Below are 20,898 nucleotides of genomic sequence, written 5' to 3'. Positions count from 1 at the left end.
TATTATTTAATATTTTGATTAGTAATTTCATGTTCCCGTTTGTATTCAATTCTTTGATCAAAAACTTCATGTTTCTATTATAATTGTTTTAATTTGGTGTTTTAAAAGAAAGAAATTATGATTTGTCAAAATTTATTTTCTATAGTTGACCAACATCATCAAAAATATTAATAACAAAAATTTTAAATTGACAAATAAAAATCATATAAAACATATAAAAATTTTGATAATAACAATTCAATTTTATATTACATTAAATTATTGAACATTTATAATTAAAAATTAAAAAATATATATTAGTTTTCTCATCTCTTATTTTAGTTTTGTCAGCATCATTGACTCAAAAATATTTCTTTGTGCTATTTTTACTTCGAATTCATTGTATAACAATTCGTTAATCATTTACATGCTCAGAAATACTACACATGCTCAAAAGGCAAGGGATAAAAAGGAAGTCAACTCATTAACCTTTACAAAATCGTAAGAATAGAGGCAAGAATACAACAACATAAGAAAACAGGTTATGTCATACTCCAAGGCAGTCCATAAAAACAACCTACTACAAAACAAAAAACCAAAAATAATAATTAAAATTAAAAGCTAAGTAACTATATTGCTACTAAACAGATCCAAAAAATTGTAGCAAGAATTATAGCCAATTCTCAAAACACATATGTAGAGCTCCCACACAACCGAAACCTCAACTAAGGAAAAAATTGATCGGATAAAGGACAAATGTGTCTCAAGACCTCTCGCCAAATAGACAATGGATTGTAATATTCAGAAAATCGAAAGTGGTTAGTCCCTGAGTATCATTCACCCTCACTTAACGCTGAAGAAAAGATAAAGTTCACCCAATTCGCACTGAAGACGGATGACGATTTGAAGGTTATGTGGAGTACTTTTCACCGATACTTTACTAAGAGTCCGATTGAGGTCAACGCGAAGCTTCGACGATCGGAAGAAGATATTATCAAAATGTTACAACGTCTTTAAGTTTATAACTAAATGTAATGTTTAATTTGTGTTCCACTATCTACGTAATTTCGACTATCTATATTAAATCTATGTTAAGTTGCTTTGTTTTTAAGATTCTTGCTTCTGGTTTGAGAGTCAATCTTTAATTCAAATAGATATTTCTAAAATCTACAACTGTGTTCTTTCGGATATGTATCTCCGATTCAATAATAAAAAAAACTAGCATTCGAAAATACATATACAAATTTAAGGGATATTTAGGAAATTTTGCCAAAGGCTCCAAAGAACCCTCAGGAGTGCAAGAAATAGTCTTTTATTTATCAAAAAGAAAATAGACTCTTGAAGTGAACAAGGTGTATATATTTTTTAGAGATAATGAAAATGTCAAGCTTATTTTCATAAATGCATCATTTTCAAATGGCATTTCTTTATCTATATTCATTTCAAAAATCATAAATCATAAGTATACAGGCCTTAAGTATCTATCTAGTCGGTTATAAAAAAAAAATGTATCTATCTAGTCTAGATGCTAACATGAGACCATAATCCATAGCTAAAAATTGCTCTATATTAGCTCTTTTCATCATTCCCCTCGAAGGAATCAGAGGTGACCGAAATGGATGATTAAGATTTGAAATTGTGGTCTAATTTGATGTTGTTGACAATGCTCAGACACCACCTCTAGAAAAATAGGTTACAAGGAACCAACCAGAAACAATGATACAACAAAAAATAAATTACATTACATTCTTGTACACAAGTCCAATGATGATCAAGAGGCGCTCAGAATACCATCTCAGACCTTTGGTAGCACAACCTAAGAAGTACATCTAACAGGTCAGTTCATCCATCATTCAACTATTTCAGCTCCCCATGCTCACTGTATCAACAATTGCTAAATTATCAAACTTATTATCCTTTCTCAATTATGAACATACTAACAAAACTCTGATTTATATTTCAGGAGACGGGCTTGGCGAAGTGTACAACACTAGAGTTGAAAATATATATCCTTTTTGTCAATCCTCATGTTGCTTAACTTGGATCTAATCATCTCATTTTGGGACAGCACGTTGGTCACTATTAGAGTCGATTCACTCTCTTCAAGAAGTAACATCGGATTCACTAGTCTGACTATCATTATCTGATTCACTAGTCTGACTAACATTAGGATCATTGCCAGATTCAGGTACAGAACTGTCAGAACTCTGAGCAGGAAGAAGCATAACTGAATGGCTTTGAACAGTTGTAGATTCTTCCTTGTGGATGGTTTCATGATCACTGTGTTCATCGTTTGAATGCATGTACGATAAACCAAATTTCTGTCCATGATTTAGTCCTGGGCAGAAACCCTGCAGAATTATAACAAAATACTCAACAACAACAATCAAGTCCTATCCTACTAAGTGGGGTATAACAAAATACTCAAAACAAGAAAGAAATGTTTTCAATTTAAATTATAAAATAAAAAATTCCCAAAATACACAGAAACACATCTGTTTTCTATATAGCCATCTGTTATTTATTCTTATATATGTACTGTACATCACTTCATTATCAATTAGCAGTTACTCGACAAATAAGTTCAACACTGTCATACATTTGTTACATTTGTTGCCCCTCTTTTATAGATTGGGAATCATTGTTCTATAAAAATTTCATTCCACTTAGTTTCTGTTCCAGTTTTATCTTCTCAAATATACATACATAATAAGAAACATAAATATTTGGTGGAAACCAAATCTTAATAAGATTAAGGGTGTGTTAGTTTTGGTGCCAGAAAAAAATTCCTGAGAATCTGAGGCTGGAAATAATTATTCCTTTGTTTGGTAGATGGTAAAGAAAAAAAATACCTTGGAATAAATAATACCCAGGAATAAAAGTTACTCATGAAATTGTAAATATTTATTCCCATGTCAAAGGGTGGGAATCTTTTATTCCCATGGGAATAAAAAACAACTAAATATAACTACACACTTTCATACTATTTCAACAAATTATTTTTTATTTTTAAAATTTTAAAATGATAAATAAAATAAAATTCAAAATTATTCCAAGGAACCTTAATTATTTACCAAACAAATTGATGGGAATAAAACTCCTAGGATTAACATTCCTAGGAATAACATTCCTGGGATTATAATTTTAATCTCTCAAACAAACATACCCTAACTACATTTCTAACCTTTTGATGAAAATATCCATTTCAAAACCAAATGACATAAGATGAACAATATGAAAGGAGGGAAATAGAAGGTCCAAATGAACGTGAATCAGTGAGAGACAGTGATGGGAGGAAAGCGTACAGAGTACCTTGATCAAACCAGAAGAAGCACTTGCTTCAGAAGTAGTGTAGTCTGAGGAGTATGAAGATTTAGTCCAGCTCCCATAAAATCTACTATCATTTGATTCATGCTTATCTCTCTCTGTCTCGGACACAAAATAAGTTTGTCTCAAATCACCACTTCTACAATAAGCCCCATAGTATAAACAATGTTCCCTCACAAGAGAGATTTGAGGAGTAGCAGGCAATAAATGACCTTCAGTGCTGAATACATACCTGTTTCACAACAAACAGAAAAAGAAGCAACTAAATTTTACAGTATAAAAAGACCAGCCACTAAATTGTAAATATATAAGCCTACTCACTTGTATGGCCCATTTTCCACAAGGTTATCAGGACCCACGGCCAAATCAAAAAGAAGCCACAGATACTTCACCTAATAGGTAACATATGTTATTAGCAAAAATCTTCTTTCAAACAAATAATAGAAGACAAAATATGAAAGGAAAGACACAATGATAAGAAGCATAAGTTATAAAGGAAGAGAGAGAGCTCAAACAAAAGGAAGTTTATAGAAATTTATAAAACCATTCCTGACTTTAACTCAAAACTTAAGCTTTTATGAGAGCTAGACATTGTATCAAAGTCGCAAGTAAAACCATAATATCCACAACAATTCTTAATGCTACTAGAAACACCAGTTGAAGCCCTAAATAAAGATGAATGACTATACTTGACAACAATTTTAAGCGAAACAACTTGAGAAAATTATGTTCTAAATTTTTGTTATGGGTTTCGGAAAGTTTAAGAGGGCACATGTTCTCAAAATCATGTAGAATATATTCTTACTGTCTCAGCTAAAAAGAAGCTCTCCATATGATCTTCTTGTTTGTGATGTTCAACATCTGAAATGTGACAGTATCCACAAGGGCATCGAGTCCCATACTGTAAACTAGCAAGCATGTCCCTTCCAGCATCAAGATATCTACAAAGAAATGCATATGACAAAATTAAAATAAAAATTAAAATACATATAGAGCAAAACTTATGCCACTGCTATCAACAAATCATTTATAAAAGTTGATCATGAAAAAGTAATCTCAGTTTCCTACTTCGCAGGAAATTATGGAGAACAAAAACTCTTAATTGCAGAGCACTGAAAAAATCATGAATAATGCATCAATATTCCAAGAATTGAAAAATATATATAGCACTACAAGAAAACATGAAAACAACCCTCCTGGTTTTGGCTTTCCCTTTTAAAAGTGAACAAAAAGAGAAATATATGACAAGAACACTAGATAATTGACAGTTCAGATAAAGGGTTAGGCTAACTTCTTAAGTCTACTCTCAAAATCCTTAATGATGTTATCTTGAAATAGTAATCTGTCAGAATATATATAAGAACTAATGTTTAAAATATTAGTTTTAGTCAAATGAATTTGATTTCTGTGAATTACACTACTACTGAGGGTCTGTTTGGATAAACAGCTTCTTTGTAGCCTATAGCACAAGTGCTTATCAAAATAAGCTTGCATAAGCTATTTTTATAACAAAATTATTTGAATAGAATCTAATATCATTAACCAGGAGAAAAATATGGAATGAGCGTTGAAAAAAATTCCATATTAATTCGAACCAACCCATATGCTCCCATTTTTAATAAGATTCCAGCTAAAAGCATACAAGTGTTGTAATGTGCCTCTCCGTGGGCAAAACTAAAAATGGTTTATGAAAAGTGTCATAAGCTGTTATTATAAACTCTTCCAAACAGTGTCACAAAACTTACCAGTTATCTGACTACGCAAGCAATCCCCAGTGGGAGCAGTCTTTGAGGAACAAGATAAGAGTTATAAAGATTGAAAGAGATAAAAAAAAAATAAAAAAGAAAATGGAGGGGGAGGGGGAGAGGGAGGGCGAACAGAAAAGTGAGAAGTATACAGATTTAGAGGTAAAAATAAAGGCATTGAGAAAGAGGAAAAAGAATAACATGGGGATCGTGAATCAGAAGAGACGAGAAGTTTGTACGCACTAGGCTAGCCTTAGTTTTGTTAGTAAAGTGGGCTATATACAGTGTACATTTGTAGAACTATAAGCAGACATAAGCAAGAATTTTTTTATTAATGGTACAACAAACTAAAAGCAAATATAAGCAGACCTAGGATCTCTGGTAGCTTTGTATAGCCAATATGTGCTCTCTATTAACTCAGGCCGCAGCGGGTAACTCTTTTGCCCATGCTGATATAATGAGAGAGAAAAATACAGAGATCATAAATATTAGAGATGAAAAAAAAAAATCCTCCTAAAAGAAATATTAGAGATCAAAAAAAATGCATTAGATTTGGCTTAAATGAAAATGAAGGGCCATCAACTAAATGGCTGGTTTGTATCTTTAAATCTCCCAGTCAATCTGTCATCAACTACTTGAGTTACTCCAACATTAACACTGACGAGACAAACATGTTAAATCTGTTTCATAAAACCAATAATGTTTTGCTAACAACACTTGTTAAGTTATATACCTCAAACTGCTCTTTCTCTGATATTATGTTAAGATTTATCTTCCAATAAGTAGGCCTCTTGTTCTTGCATTACAAAAGAAGCTAGTAATCTTCATTCCTATGGAACAGTTTTCGGTAATCTTAGTAGGTTTTGGTATTGCCTTGTTATTGAGAAGTTTTGTACATTTCAAGTTAAATGCTTTGCAGCTTGTTGCCTTAGCTATATTTAAGTTTTCTGGAGCCAGGTGCTCTCAACAAGGATGCCTTTTTGCCTTAAACTTGTTATACGATAGAATTCGTTAACTGATTCTCTTTAGTGTTCAGTTCACATGACTACAAGAATGTAGCCAGAGCTAATATAAATACAGCCTTGTTGCATTCTAAATGTTTCAACATTTCTGTTTGAAGGAAATCTCATCGTCCCCAGTGTTGTACCTTTCTATTTTCTCTCTAGTGAGATGCTTTTTTCGATAAAAGAATTTATTTTATCATATGAAAAGAAATTTTGAGCTAGAAGATTGTTGAAGAGGATGTTGTTCAAATTGATGACCAATTACTTTAAAGCACAACAAATAGAAAGAAGGCTCGAACTATAATTAAACAGGCATATTAACAGCCATATTGGTTATCAGGTGTCAAAATTAAATATACCTGAACACTTAGACTAGCAAGATTAAAGCCCTCGGGGGTAAAACCATATCTTCTCCAGACACTCAAGAAGGCAGCATGAGTACGAGTTGCCGGATTTATATCTCCAGCTAAAACCTTGCAAAAATGCTTGTTATAATTAGACTTCACTATGATTTAATTAATTATACAGATACAGATCAACTAAAAATACTAGTATATTATGTCAAAAATGAGAAAATATAAACCTGAAGGCCAGGCCAAAATGCCTGCAGACTGTTAAATAATGGCCAGACAATAGCCGCGGAATCCATATTAACTTCTACATACCTAAAAGCATAAATCCAAGTCCAAGTTTCAAACTTGAAATACATTAAAATGTAAATACTTTTGAATTTCAAAAAACTTAGGCAACAAGTCAGGTATGTTTACAGGGTGGCACGCATTGCCACAAGCTTTTACCAAGGGTCGTGGTAAAGATAATGCATGGCAGCAGCATAAGCTTCTTGGAATATATACAAGTACTCTTCATCTCCAAATAATAGATAAGCCTGAAAGATCATGTATGGAGAACAAAATCAGACATTAACAAAATCTATAACTAAATGACTTAATCACTTGAGTAGATATGCCTGAAAGATCAATGTATGGAAAACAAGATCAGACAAACTAATGCAATACTCCCTCCACGGCTCCACCCCAAATTATAAGACGCTTTGGGCATTTCACACAAATTAAGAAACAATTAATTTGTATGGGAAAGATAAATTACGTAGTCTCTAGTGAATAAATTTAATTCTAAGAATATCCTCAGCACCGAGTTCAGACAAGTAGAAGAACAGTAATGGGAAGAATATAATGTGAGTCAATTTTACTCATTTAAATTTGGACGCAGACAAATGATTTTTTTAAATATTTTCATTTTAAAACATTACATATAAATAAAGCACGTTATCAAAAATGCATAAGGTTTTTTTTCTTCTAAATCAGATAAAACCAGTGAAGCAAGAGAAATGTACAAATAGGAAGAATGTCATGTGAAGTAAATTATATACAAAAGTAGAAGCAACAAAACAAAAACATGTGCCTATTGAATACAGAAACAAACACAGCACATGAAATATGCAAGAAAATTTCCTGAAAAATCGTGGATATGTTTTGCTATATTAAAGTAAATCTAGATAGTAATTAAGAACAGTGGTTCTTTTGCAGATTAATAGAAATTGACTCTTCAGTACAAATTGCTCTATGGAGGCTTCATAATATAAAATATTCCTGCTACTAACCTTCAATAAATACTCATAAAAAGAGTCAATACTAGTTCCTATCCCAGCATCCTGCAGAAAGGCAAAGAGTGTGCTGTAGTTACTGCTATCAACTAATATAGCTTGCGAGGTACGCACGTAGATAAAACAGGAGTAGGAATAGAAGCACTATAATTGCTAAAGACAGTAGGACATAAAATTCTGGAAATAATGCATGGCTCCATTATTTTAAATATTAGTTTCCTACAGATAATATACTTAATATATTATATCTGTGTGAGTGTTCCTTAAAATTCATGATTATAACTTTTCATAAATAAAATGCATAATGTACCTTTTGAGTCCATTCACCTGTAAAAACATTAATATGAGCCCCAACCAAATTAAGCTTAGAACGTTGTGCCCAAATTGCAAGCACTGCATTCTTGGTGACTTGTTCAAAAACTGAATGTTAAAAATTCACACAGAAAGGGTATGAGTAATAAGACTGTAGCCACCCCACATTCCAAGAGAGGGAAGAACAGAAATATTGTCGATTAAAGAAAAGCTAATATGTAAAATCCAAAGAACAAAGCAAAAGCTGCAAAAAAAAAAAACTGTGGATAGAAGAGACTGGTAACATTTAAGATGCTGAAGTATATAATGCTAATCTGCCAAGCAATAAATAGGAATGTAAATCTGCAATTTCGATAATTAATATTTTCCTGGGCCGGGGGGATAGGTTGGCATCTACAATGATAATAAAGGTGTGTTTGACTTTAATAAATAAAAAAAGGGGGTGGATTTGGTACAAGACAAAAAAATTTGAACAAAACACTAAACTGTAATTACAATTTGCTCGTACGTTTCTGTTCTAGGAGTACATTGTAAGAGAGATAGAACTCAATGAGAAATCGACAAGCGACAAACTCAAGGGTCAAGTGGTAGCAACTAGCAACATAAGGAAGGAAAACAATTGTTAATTAACAAAAAACTACTAGAGGGAGAGATTTGGGACATATAATAATGTCAACCTCATCTTGGAGATGGGTCAGGACAATGGAATGTAAGTAGCTACTTTTTTAATAAGCAAATGTTAGTAAGTTAGTTGGTTATGTTAGTTTCCAAGAATCAAACCCTAAACCTCCTACTTAAAACTCATTTAGTGTCCCTTAGCTCACCAACCCGAACTACCTACTAGTGACAAGAAAGTAGCGACCGGTGAAAAGGGGGATTTGGACATAAAGTAAAAAACAATGAAACGAATTAAGAGAAGGTTGAATTCAAGGCAAGTGTTTCAAAGCATTGCACCTCTGCAAAAAGCACCAAAAACTACAGAAGTAGTAAGTATTGTATAACTAAGAAATATTGCAAAGGAAGTTGGCCAAGTATGATAGTCCATTTTGAGATTTTAAGGAGTCGAGATTGCAAATCATAAAATCCTACAAATTTCAAAACATGCATATAAACGCATATAAAAATAGCACAAATGAGAAGAAAACTTTAAATCGCATTCGCAACAGATACTTATTAAACTTAAATTCAACCCATAAAAAAGAACTACGCAAATTAACAACTTAAGCGAGAGTGTTAACAAGTACGAGGATATCGAAATTCAGTAGGCAAATTCTAGATATCTAATCTAGAACATCTTTAAAGTTAAAATCATAATCTCCTATAAGATAGCAAATACTGCCAAGTAATGATGCCGGTCCAATGCATTCCTACTAGATTGCAATTCTACTTGTGATCGGGATAATCAGGGTAGCCAGAGATCATAAGATTGCATGATCATATGAGTCTGATCAGAATTTTGACCACCTTGAGAAGATGAAAGCCAATGCTTTTGGTTAATTATATCAACCTTTAGGCCCCAAATTTAATTGTGTTCAGATTATCTAAATCTATTATAGAATTGGACTCCTTACATAACATATGCATACAAATAATCTAGAGGTGAAATGGGAAACTTACTAGGATCATTTGTCAAACGGCTTAGAACACCAAATTCAAGGGTCAAGGTTCCACCACCAGCTGTTGAAGTTATCTAAGCAAAAAAGTACTAACTCTTTAATAAAATATGAAACAAGAGATAAGTTGCCAATATCATAATATATGACATATATAAGAGAAGAAAACTGCTTTTGGAAAGAGTAGAGTAGAGTGCCTCTTAAAACAAAAATAGTGGAGCAAAGACGAGTCTGAGCCATTTTCAGTGCTAAACTAAAATAAGCCACCCATTTGTTTCCCATACATCATTTGACACTATAAGCCACTTCACCAGATCATTGACTAGAAAACATAGACCTACATTTTCTAACATAAAGGAGAAAACAGGTGAAGAGATTACCTTGCTTTCATGTTTATCAACTCCATGTAATAAATTTACAGACCCAAATGGAATTCCTGAAAATACAGCATAATATATAAAAGTCAATATATGATGCACTATGGAGGAGGTAAGTAAAACAACATTAAAATGTTATCATTTTTGCACCAAACTTGGTAAATAACTTGAAAGGTGGTTTCTATACACCTCTCTGCTGCTACTTTTTTTAGATTGTGTATGGTATGTAAAACACAAGTCTTGGTTTCATGTACAACAAGAGGCCAATCAAGGTTGACCTCTATCCCATTCGCGGTTGACTGTAGTGGTTGAATTTTATCATTGAAGTCCAATTATTTCAAGTTGTTGTTGATAAGGATCCCGTCTAGGGTATTAGAGTTGGTTCAGATATTATTAGTGTTCCAACTTTAGTTTGCTGCAAGATACTGCTTTCTTTTCAGAAAAAGATAGTGAGATCTTTTAGTTCTTAATTTCTGGTCTAATGAACAATGAAGGCTTTTCAATGGTCTAATGTTGGTGAACAAAACAAGGAAATTATTTCTTGTTAGTAAGGAGGGTGATCACAGTTGTAGGTCACAATAAAAATAATGAAGTCAATTTCGATGGCATGCAGTTTATACAATTCTTGTGCATTTGGTTGAGCCAGTATGGCTACTTAAGGGTGCTCTTTTGTTATTAAATTTTAAGAGAACGGGTTATTCATGATTTTAACTTATACATTACCTTCTGGCCATGGCAATTTCAAGGTGGTTTCCCTCTCCAGCTTGAAGAGAAGAGAGATGAGGTGGCCTTCTTTAATTATTAAGTATATATTATCCTCCCTCTCACTATACATTCCTTCTTTTTCCTGACTAAAATTCTCATTTTAAAAAATTATGCCATTCAGCCCTTAAAATGTAAACTTGATATATGAAGCACTAGGAGTTTTTTCATGTAAACTTCCATTCTTCACTTGTGTATGTCAGTGTCACTGTGTCAGAGTATGATGCCATCAAAGTGAAAATTAAAAGGACAATATTTTTAGTATAAAAAGGATGCAGATAAAATAATCCTTTATGGAACTGAGAGAAGATTGTGAGCAAAAACATACTAAAATATAAGCACAATTGTGTGTAGATCAGGTAATACCAGTAGGAGTATCAAATGCAGGTAACAACCTCCTAGCAAGATCTTCAGCCAAGTTCAGTAACTGATTATCATAGGATGGAACTCTCATACCCTGCAAGACATTAGACGAGAAGAAAATTGTTTACGACCTTAAATGTCCGTGTACAAAGCTAATCTTATGTAAAAAGATACCAAACCAGTATATGCATAAATAAGCACCCAAAATAGATGAAATGCTGGCCAAGCAGAGGCCTGAAAAATAATGATCCAACCAATTAAAGGGTGGGAACTAAAAAATGAAAGAAAGAAAAAAAAAGAATGTTCCAATCATTTAAGCACTTAAAAACCATCTTCCATAATACGTCCCAAAAGGACCCAATTGATTTTCCGTAACTTGTGAATCCAATTGATTTTCAAACCACTTATCCAAAAAGAACTTGAGAATGACAAGAAAAAAACCAATCATGAAAGAGCTACTATCCATGACCAAAAAAAAGTGAGAAGACATAAAATCAATTCTCAGATTTATCAAAAATGGCTGATCCATTCGCACATTCAAAAGAAATTTTGATTCAAAAACAAACATAAACCAACTATATTCAACTCACTTTTAACAAAATTTAATTTTACAAAATCATTCGAATTAAAATAAATTTTAATCACCACAGAACCAAACACACGCATAATCCAATTGAGTACCATTCCATTCCTATCAAAAACATTCTCAATGCATCAATAACTATTCACCATAAAACAAGACCTAAGCTCAGCAACTCAATTGTATTATTACAAAACAATAAAAAATAAAAAATAAAAAATAAAAAATACCGTAGCATAATCCGAAGCAATTAGATGAGCTGAAATCAATCCTCCAAGAACCCTAATAGTAGTCTCAAAAACCGAAACCGTCTTATTCTGCAACCAACAAAACACACAATAAACCATAAACCATAAGCAAATTTAAAAAAAAAAAAAAAAAAAAACAGCACAATATTTTACTTATATTTAAGTATTAGAACAAGTTAGCCGACTCTACTCACTATCATATCAAAGCGAAGATTTTTACCAATCCATTCCACTGAAGCAGTAAACCTCTCCCGGTCACCAAGTAACGCCAAAGTATCCAACGAATCAATCTGCATTTCATTTCAATTTCAATTTCAGTGTCAATTTCAATGAATCATACAATATATATACAAAATCGAAACGAACGATTGTTACAATTACGAACCAAGGTTAATGCATAACCACCGAGTGTATCCTCTCCTGAACAAGAAAGCGGCTTCAATTCATCGAGTGGAAACGCGTTGTCCATGTAACCGTTAAAAGCGTGATAGAACATTTCACCGACTTCGTTTCGGAGTAGTTTGGCTTCTTCTCTGGTGACGGAATCGGCGAAGGATGCGGTGAGGTAGAAAGATGAAATGCAAGCTAGTAATGGTAAGATTGATGAACGGATCTGAACCCGTGAAATCTTTAAACGTTCCATTGAATCAAAATTGGATAAACGATAACGAGAATCGATGGATTTGCACTATGGATTCATGATTTTCAAAGTTTCAACACTCGCTCGTCAATTTTTTGCTTTGCATTTTCTAGCTTTGGTCTATTTGAGTTTAGACACGCATTTGATCCAATTATATTCCACTATTTTGATATGTCAGCTCTATTTTGTCGATGAATCTTATTTATTTTTAATTTTATTTAATTGAAGATTTAAGCGTGTTTTTAATTTTTCTTATGAAATATTATTATTAATTTTGTTATAATTCCATAATCTCAATGAAACTCTTTAAAGATATCATGCATTAAATCCTTCCACTCATTCAAGCATGCATTGAATCTTTGCCCACACATTCATCCAATAACCACATTGAAATAAATGTTTTCTCCACACAAAAATTCACCCATTACTTCATCTTTCTAGTACTAAATGTGAATGGTCTTTTTTATTCTCAAGTAGCTCCTATATTTGTGACTCCATCATTCATGCCTTCAAAATCCCTTGATGTATTTCAAAAAACATGCCTTCAAAATCCTTTGATGTATTTCAAAAAACATCTTATTTATCCACTAATAATAGCATGTTTGTATCCGCGTTAAAAACTCCTTCAAACACATGTTTATCAAAAGTTAGGATAATTAGCTTCTGTATTTTCACGATAGAAATGATTCTAAATGTACTTCCACAATGAACGTAAATTCAAAAATGCCATAAATCAATGCTGGATCAATTTTATATACTTTCATATTTCGCATTACAAGAAAAAGTAATCCATTTTGAAGGTTTATTTTCCAAAACAAAAACATCAATATTAACACTTTTGTCATAATAATTTTTTAATTAGTTTTTAAAGTAATTTATCTAAAATTTTGATTAGTATTTTACGATTATGAGTTGATTATAACATGATTTAAAATTTATGTTTAGAGCATTATTGTACTTCGAATTACTTTAACTAGTAAACTATGTAATGTTTATACATTATGAATGTTATGTGATAAGAGGTAAATCTAAAAAGACGGTGAAAAGCATGATAAAAAAGAAAAAAGGTGGATATCAGACTAATTGCCTAACCATATAATCACACTATGGTGTGATAAGTGCTACTAAAAAAGTTGTGCAGCCCCGCGATTGCTTGGGTCCTGACATGGTGAAGTATTAAATGAAGGATCATGGTGCAATTAATTCAGATCATCGTGCGATTTGGTAAATGGAAACCCTACTCTTTAAAAGGAAAAGACAAAATGTTTGCAAGAGTTCTGAATTTTATGATACAAAGTGATGTTGTAAGGTTTCAAAGGGAAAATGTCAATGTTTCTACATCATTAAAGCTTGTATTTCTTCTTTGATTCATGTATAACTTCTTAAACTCTTTAACGATGATTCATTTTATTATGAGTAGCAAAATTTTCCTTTTATTAGGCCTCTAGATGAGTTTATTTTGATTTTCTTGAACCGTGTACAAACACCTTAATGTGAGTTGTTTATGCTTTTACAAATGAACTCTACGGCTCTTACAAAGCTTGGATGCAAAAAAATAATGAACTAAGATCCTATTTATAGCTTACGGTTTGCTTAGAAACTTCTAAATTCATGCCAAAGAAGTGTAGATAATACTGGAAGTGGGAAAAACTACTTGCTTGAACGTGGGCGTGAAAACTAGCCATCACCGTCATGACGAGTGTTATCTAGGCTGATAGTCGTCCCTTCATGACTCCTTCAAAGAGGGTCTTAAATGTGGGACCATGACGAGCATAACCTGAGTTAATGGTCTAACCATCATGGCATGTTTAATAGTGCTTCTTGCTTCTATTGACTTTTGGTTGACGATCTGGTCCTTAGAATTGCATAACAGTCGTCATGACAAGGTTAAGCCCTCCATGACAGGGCTAAGCCCGCCATGGCAGTCAGTACTTGATGTAATTTTGTCATTTTCGCCATTTTGCCCAGTATTTTCATGCAAAGACCTCTGAATGATAAGTACCTGAAATATACATCAGAAATCAGCATAACGCAGTTAAATGCATGAATCTACCCTAAAACAAGTGTGAATTGAGCTAATTAAATGGTGCATTTTATATGTTATCATCCAAGAGACAAGCAAATTTCCAAGAAAGTGACATGTATCACTGCTACTTTTTTTATCCAATTTGCACCCAGCGAAATAAGAATCGGTGTACCCAACTAAGTCACAATATGCTCCATTGGGGTACCATAAACTTATATGTTGTGTGTTAGTGAGATATCTCAAGATACATTTGACTACACTAAAATGTGATTATTTTGAGGATGCTTGAAAATGAGCTCGATATTTGCTTTTCTCTACTAGTTTTCCATTCTCGTCCTTGTCTAGATTAAAAGAGGTTACCATTTGATTTGTTATAGTTTTGGACTTCTCCATTTCAAACCACTTTATAAGCTCCTTGCAATGCTTGGTTTGATTGATGAAAGTTCTTTCCTTAGCTTGATAAATTTGAAGCTCTAGGAAGTATTGAATCTCCATCATCATCGATATTTTGAACTCGTTCTGCATCATTTCAGAAAAATCCTTGTGGAAGGATTCATTAGTAGAATCGAAGATGATATCATTAACATAAATTTGAACCATTAAAATGTCATGCTCTATTTTCTTGTTAAAAGGAGTTTTATCAATTTGACCTCTTTGAAACTTGTTTTCAAGCAAGAACTTCCTTAGACGATTGTGCCACACTCTAGGAGCTTATTTTAGACTATATAAAGCTTTGTTAAGTCTGAAAACATGATCAATAAAAGTTGAGTTTATAAAATCCAGTGGTTGATCAACAAATACTTTATCCTAGATGTAATTGTCAAGAACACACTTTTTACATCCATTTCAAAGAGTTTGAAATTCATGATGCAGAAAAAGTCTAATAACATCTGTATGGCCTCTAATTGGGCTAAATTATGATAGGTTTCATTGAAATCAATATCCTCCTATTGATTGTACCCCTTCACTACAAGTTTGGCTTTGTTTCTTAAAACATTGTCATCTTCGTCCAACTTGTTGCAAAAGACACAACGGGTACTAGTCACTTAATTAGCTAAAGCTTTGGAAACGAGTTCTTAAATATTATTTCTTTTAAATTTATTTAGCTCATATTGCATTGCAAGAGGGTAATGTTCATCAATGATAGCCTCGTCAATTCCTTTTGGCTCAATTTGTAAAACAAAGGCCACAAATTTACATTCCATGTTAAGGGAGTGTCGAGTAGTAACTCTCATGGAAATATCTCTAATGACATTCTGAATATGACGGTCTTTGGTTATCCTCCATTCCCTTGGAAGATCTTGGTGATCTACAAGAGTTTCCTCATTTAGATCTTGATCTAGAACTTGACACTGACTTTATCCTTTTCTTCTAGGTTTTTATTTTCCATAATATCTACATAATCAATAACCTCTATTTCTACAGATTTAGGGTTAGTTTCATCAAAAGTAACATGAAAAAATTCTTATATAGTCAGGGTTCTTTTGCTAAAGACTCTAAAAGCTTTGCTCGAAGTAGAATATTCTATGAATATGTCTTTATCAACTTTTGCATCAAATTTTCCATGGTTATCCTTTATGTTGTTAGGGATAAATCATTTGCATCCAAAGACATGTAAATGAAAAATTTAGCTTTCTTCCTTTATATAGCTCATAGGGCATCCACTTAAGAATTAATTTTATTTAGACATGATTCGTAACATAGAAAGTGATGCTTACTGCATTAGCCTAAAAGTATTTTGGAATATTTATCTCATTGAGCATCGTCCTCGCAAGCTCTTATAGAGATCTATTTTTCCTCTCTACTATCCACTTTTGTTGCGGAGTTTGTCGAGTTGAAAAAGTATGTATAATCCCGTTCTCTTTACAAAACTTTTCAAATTCCTTATTCTGTAATCCTCCACCGTGATCATTTATTATTGATGCAATGCTTAATCCTTTCTCGTTTTGGAAAACCTTGACTAGTTTTCAAAAGATAGCAAATACGTCTCTTTTTTTGAGATAAGAACAATGTCTAGGTATAGCGAAAGTAGTCATCCACCACTACAAGAGCGTAGATGTTACCACCAAGATATACAATTCTATATGGGCCAAAGAGATTCATGTAAAGCAGTTGTAAGGGCCAATATGTGGAAACAATATTTTTTCTTTAAAAGAGACTCTTTCTTGCTTACCATTTTGGGACGCATCACATAATCTATTTTTTTCAAAATGAAAGTCTGGCAGACCAACTATGATGTCCTTGCGAACCAAATTTTTTAAGTTTCCCATGTGTATGTGAGTTGTCCTCTTATGTCATAGCCAAAATTCATTCTCGTTACTCAAGAGACATAAATCATTTGAAGGAATTTTATTTAAATTCAATGTGTAGATATTTCCACTTCTTGAGTTCGTAAATAGAGTTTTATTTCATTTAGACTTAATGACCCTACATCCAAAAGAATCAAAGGTTACACAATTACCTTTGTCACATAATTAACTTATACTAAATAAATTATGTTTTAACCATTCAACCAAAAGTACTTCCACAATCGCTTAACTAGGGGACTTACTGACGGTACCAAAACCTAAATTTTTTATCTTATTATTGTCACCATAAGAGATAAAATCCCCCTTCATAGGAGGGAAAGAGGAGAATAAAGAATCATTACCGATCTTATGCTTTGAAAAGCCAATATCGATATACCATTTAGTGTTTGAAACTGTAAAGCACTCCTGCAATAAAACCTTAGGTCTTAACTTTAGGTACCCATCCCATTTTGGGTCCTTTACTGTTAGTTTCACAAATATTTTCACTGTTAGATTTTATATCACAAACACAAGGATGTGATGAAGCAGATGTATTGTTCATTTTGCGCTCAAAATGCTTTCGATAAAAGTATGAAAGACAGAAAGAGGATGTCCTTGTTTGCTTTCATGACTATTTTTAATGAAACTGAACATAACAATAATATCATCTTTATTACAATAATTACATTTAAAAGTTTTGCAATGAGATGTAGATTTAGCTTTACAGTTTTTAATAAAGTTCTTGCTATTGTTCTTGGGTTCATAGCCAAAATTGGCTTTATTGTAGGAAACTCTTTGGTTTTTCAACAAAGGATTCAAATTGGCTATTCCTTTAGTAAACTTGACAGATATTTTTTGAAGATCACAATTTTCATTTTTCAAGCATCACATTTATTGCACTTGACAAGTTCATCTAATTTTTCGTTAGAATGAGAAGAGTTTTGGACTAGATCATTTTTTCTCAACCTAAGATTTTATATTTCTTCCAACAAGTTTTTATTTTTAGATTCAATGGAAGAAATAGTATCCTTAGAGGCGGAGACAATTTGTTCTAATTTAATCATTTTTGTTTGCTTCTTACAAATGTGGAATAGATCTTGATAAGAGAAGTAAGAAATTACCTTATCATCTTGATGATTTGTCATGAGACAGATGTTGGTTTCTTCATCATCTGAGGACTCCATGTCATTGTAATCCCATACGATGTTATCCTTCTTGCCATTTTTCTGAGGTTTCTTAGTTTTCTTTTGATTTTGATTTTGATTTTCCTTTTTGCCTAAATGACAGTTTGGTCTTATATGTCATTTATTTCCACCTTTATAGCATGTAGGAGTGAATGAAGTCTTTCTTCCAATTTTATCTTGCTCCTTTTGTTGTTGTTCATTCTCATACTTCAAGAATTTTCTAAAGTTTAGCACCATGGATGACAATATCACCATCAGAATCGATGGCAAGTCTTATTAGCTCTATCTCATGTTCTTGTAGTTTACTAGAAAGAGTGTATGTCCATGATTGCTAAAATCCTAAATTCACAAATCACAATGACTTTAGGTTGTCAACTACGGTTTAGGCATCTCAGAATTTTCACAACCAATTCCTTAATTGAAAATATTTTTCCTAGAGTTCTCATCTGACTCACGATGTGATTAAATTAGGTTTGGATTTGATTTATGCCCTCTTCAAGTTTCATTTTGAAAAGTTCATACTCGTGAATTAATGTGTTCAACTAACTCTCTTTATCTTAGTAGTTTATTTATGGGTAATTTAGAGGATATCTCACATTATTTTGCAGTCTCGCAATGAAAAACTCATAAAGATTTATTAAAACCGAAAACGGTATGAATATGTTTATTAATCAGTTTACAGGAAAAATAATCTTTAACAAAAAAAGATGAAGATTAAGATGAGAGTTTTGTCTGAACCACTAAAGCTCAATTTGCTCTTTGACACACTAAATAATCCACAACAATTTTATTGAAAATAATAATAATTTTGAAACACACTATTACAATAGTTTAAAAACAAATACTTAGTCTTTAAACACAAAAGTTGATTGTTAAATATATATTATATAAATGGTTAAAAGTTGAACTTGCAGTAGGTTTAAAACAAATATTTAGTCTTTAATCCCAACCGTTGATTATTAAAGATATATTATGTAAATGGTCACCACTAAAACTGCTTCCTCTCACCACCACCACTCTGACCACCATATACTAACAAGTAACAACCACCACCCTTACTATCATTAATAATGAGCACTCTAAGACACATATTCACATATTCAGACAATCACTATTGTTTAAGTACTATTATATAAATTACTATTAAACAAATACATTACATATTGATATATTTTAATTATTTTATTCCACCCCTTAATCTCTCGGCCATTTGGAAAAATTTCAATTATGTTACCTGCTTTCATAGATGCATATTCGGAAACATTTTTTTTTTTAAAAAAATTATTTCTTTCTCAGTAAGTACATCTATGAAACGTGTTAAAAAAGAGTGTTCTGTAGATATACCTACGGAACAGTCTGCGAGAGAGCGACAATCTTCCGGCCGTGGTTGTAGAACCTGGTTGAATGTTCTACATACCCTGTCAACAGGGATGCATCTATAGGATCTCCCGAGTACCAGACAGGCTCCGGCACCGGATCATCCTCGTGCAGCTCAAGAGGTCGCACCGAAGATCCTGCATCGACTGTCACAGGCACAGGCACGAAAGTAGAAGAACTGCCCCATCGAAGTCTGTGGACGTAGGGCATCTGTGAGGAACCCTCAGCATCATCTCGAGGCCTTCGTGATGAAGTAGTAGATGGAGAAGGCCATAGACTGGAACCGATGTAAAAGGCCCGGCTGAAACGGATGTAGCAGGTACATCAACTGAAACGGCAGCTCCATCAGTCACCTGTGATACTACACGCATCCGTTCACGCCGCACGGATGCATGCTATGTAGTCCTCCCATGAATAATGCAGTCTGGATGGTCGGCCATAATGTCTGCATTGTGATACAAATAAAATCAGGTTAGATACTATGTAGTTATAAAAAGAAAAGAAAGGAAAAAAATATTTGTTCTTATGTAGATGCATCTACGGAAGTACCTTAAGTTTCAAAAAACTGAGTTTCTTCTGTATGTGTATCTACGGAATGACCCAACATTTCATTCTTCCGTAGATGAATCTACGAAAGGTTCTGAAACCTCCAAAATGCAACAATGGCGTTTGGTCACTGATGCGGAGGGTTAAAAATCTCATATTGGTGGCTTGATCGTCCGTTTTACACATCAAACACTAACTACATTGTCTCTAAACTATATTTATAAAACTACCCAATCATTTCTACACCTAAAAATTGAATTCAAACTCTATTACAAAAACTCTAAAATAACTCAAAAAAATCGAATACTTACCAATTATATTAAGTTTTGAATTTGTTGAAATGTGATGATAGTTGATGTTGACGTTATCAGACGAACTCGGGCAGAAGAAAACAAGTTTGTGGAAGTTTGATATTTGAGGTTTGGAGAGTTTGAAAATGAGAATAGTGAAGAATAGGGGAGAGAAAGAGTCTGACGCAAATATAACATCAAATACTTCCGTAAATGCATTTACAGAAACTTCATATGTACATAGAAGATACATCTACGAAAGCAGTAGAACATTTTAGACAACTTGCATGGTAGGTGAGAGAACCATTGGTGGTGTAAGATATTTTTTTTATTTTTATGTTTATATGTGAAACTGATTTAATTTTTTTGAAAATTTAATAGCTGATTTTAGTTTTTAAAACTCTAAACAGAAACTCATTTTAGGTTTTGAAATTTTCAAAATAGAAAATAAAAAACCACTCCGATGAGAATCCTAAACAATGAGAAAATGATTATGCTTTGATTGGATTAAGAGTTTTGAAGGAAAGAAAAGCGCTCTTTTTTCATTTTTAAATCAAAGAAGTTATAAAAGATATTTAAAAGTAAATACATATGTCCACTTATCAAATTATTC

The 20,898-nt window shown here is 32.7% G+C and overlaps 1 protein-coding gene across 1 annotated transcript; it reads right to left on the bottom strand.

Moving 5' to 3' along the window:
- Positions 1-1,107: 1,107 nt before the first annotated feature.
- Positions 1,108-12,728, bottom strand: LOC131644277 (alpha-mannosidase I MNS4-like). Its single transcript, XM_058914734.1, has 16 exons — positions 12,320-12,728; positions 12,129-12,224; positions 11,917-12,003; positions 11,110-11,200; positions 9,985-10,040; positions 9,609-9,681; positions 7,990-8,099; positions 7,677-7,727; positions 6,853-6,941; positions 6,639-6,720; positions 6,415-6,528; positions 5,421-5,500; positions 4,112-4,247; positions 3,628-3,698; positions 3,292-3,538; positions 1,108-2,330 (listed from the first exon to the last, which is right to left on the bottom strand). The coding sequence occupies exons 1-16, from the start codon at positions 12,575-12,577 to the stop codon at positions 2,082-2,084; spliced, it is 1,890 nt and encodes a 629-aa protein (XP_058770717.1). The 5' UTR covers positions 12,578-12,728; the 3' UTR covers positions 1,108-2,081.
- Positions 12,729-20,898: the final 8,170 nt, after the last annotated feature.

Source organism: Vicia villosa, linkage group LG1 (assembly GCF_029867415.1).
Source record: "Vicia villosa cultivar HV-30 ecotype Madison, WI linkage group LG1, Vvil1.0, whole genome shotgun sequence".
Classification (NCBI taxonomy): domain Eukaryota; kingdom Viridiplantae; phylum Streptophyta; class Magnoliopsida; order Fabales; family Fabaceae; genus Vicia; species Vicia villosa.
This window is presented reverse-complemented; position numbering and strand designations above follow the sequence as displayed.

Coding starts and splice junctions, on each gene's coding strand:
- LOC131644277 (XM_058914734.1), bottom strand. CDS start 12,577: ATGGAACGTTTAAAGATTTCACGGGTTCAGATCCGTTCATCAATCTTA. Junction 10,041..11,109: donor TGCATTTGATACTCCTACTG/GTATTACCTGAT, acceptor CTGTATTTTCAG/GAATTCCATTTGGGTCTGTA. Junction 8,100..9,608: donor CCGTTTGACAAATGATCCTA/GTAAGTTTCCCA, acceptor TTTAACATTCAG/TTTTTGAACAAGTCACCAAG.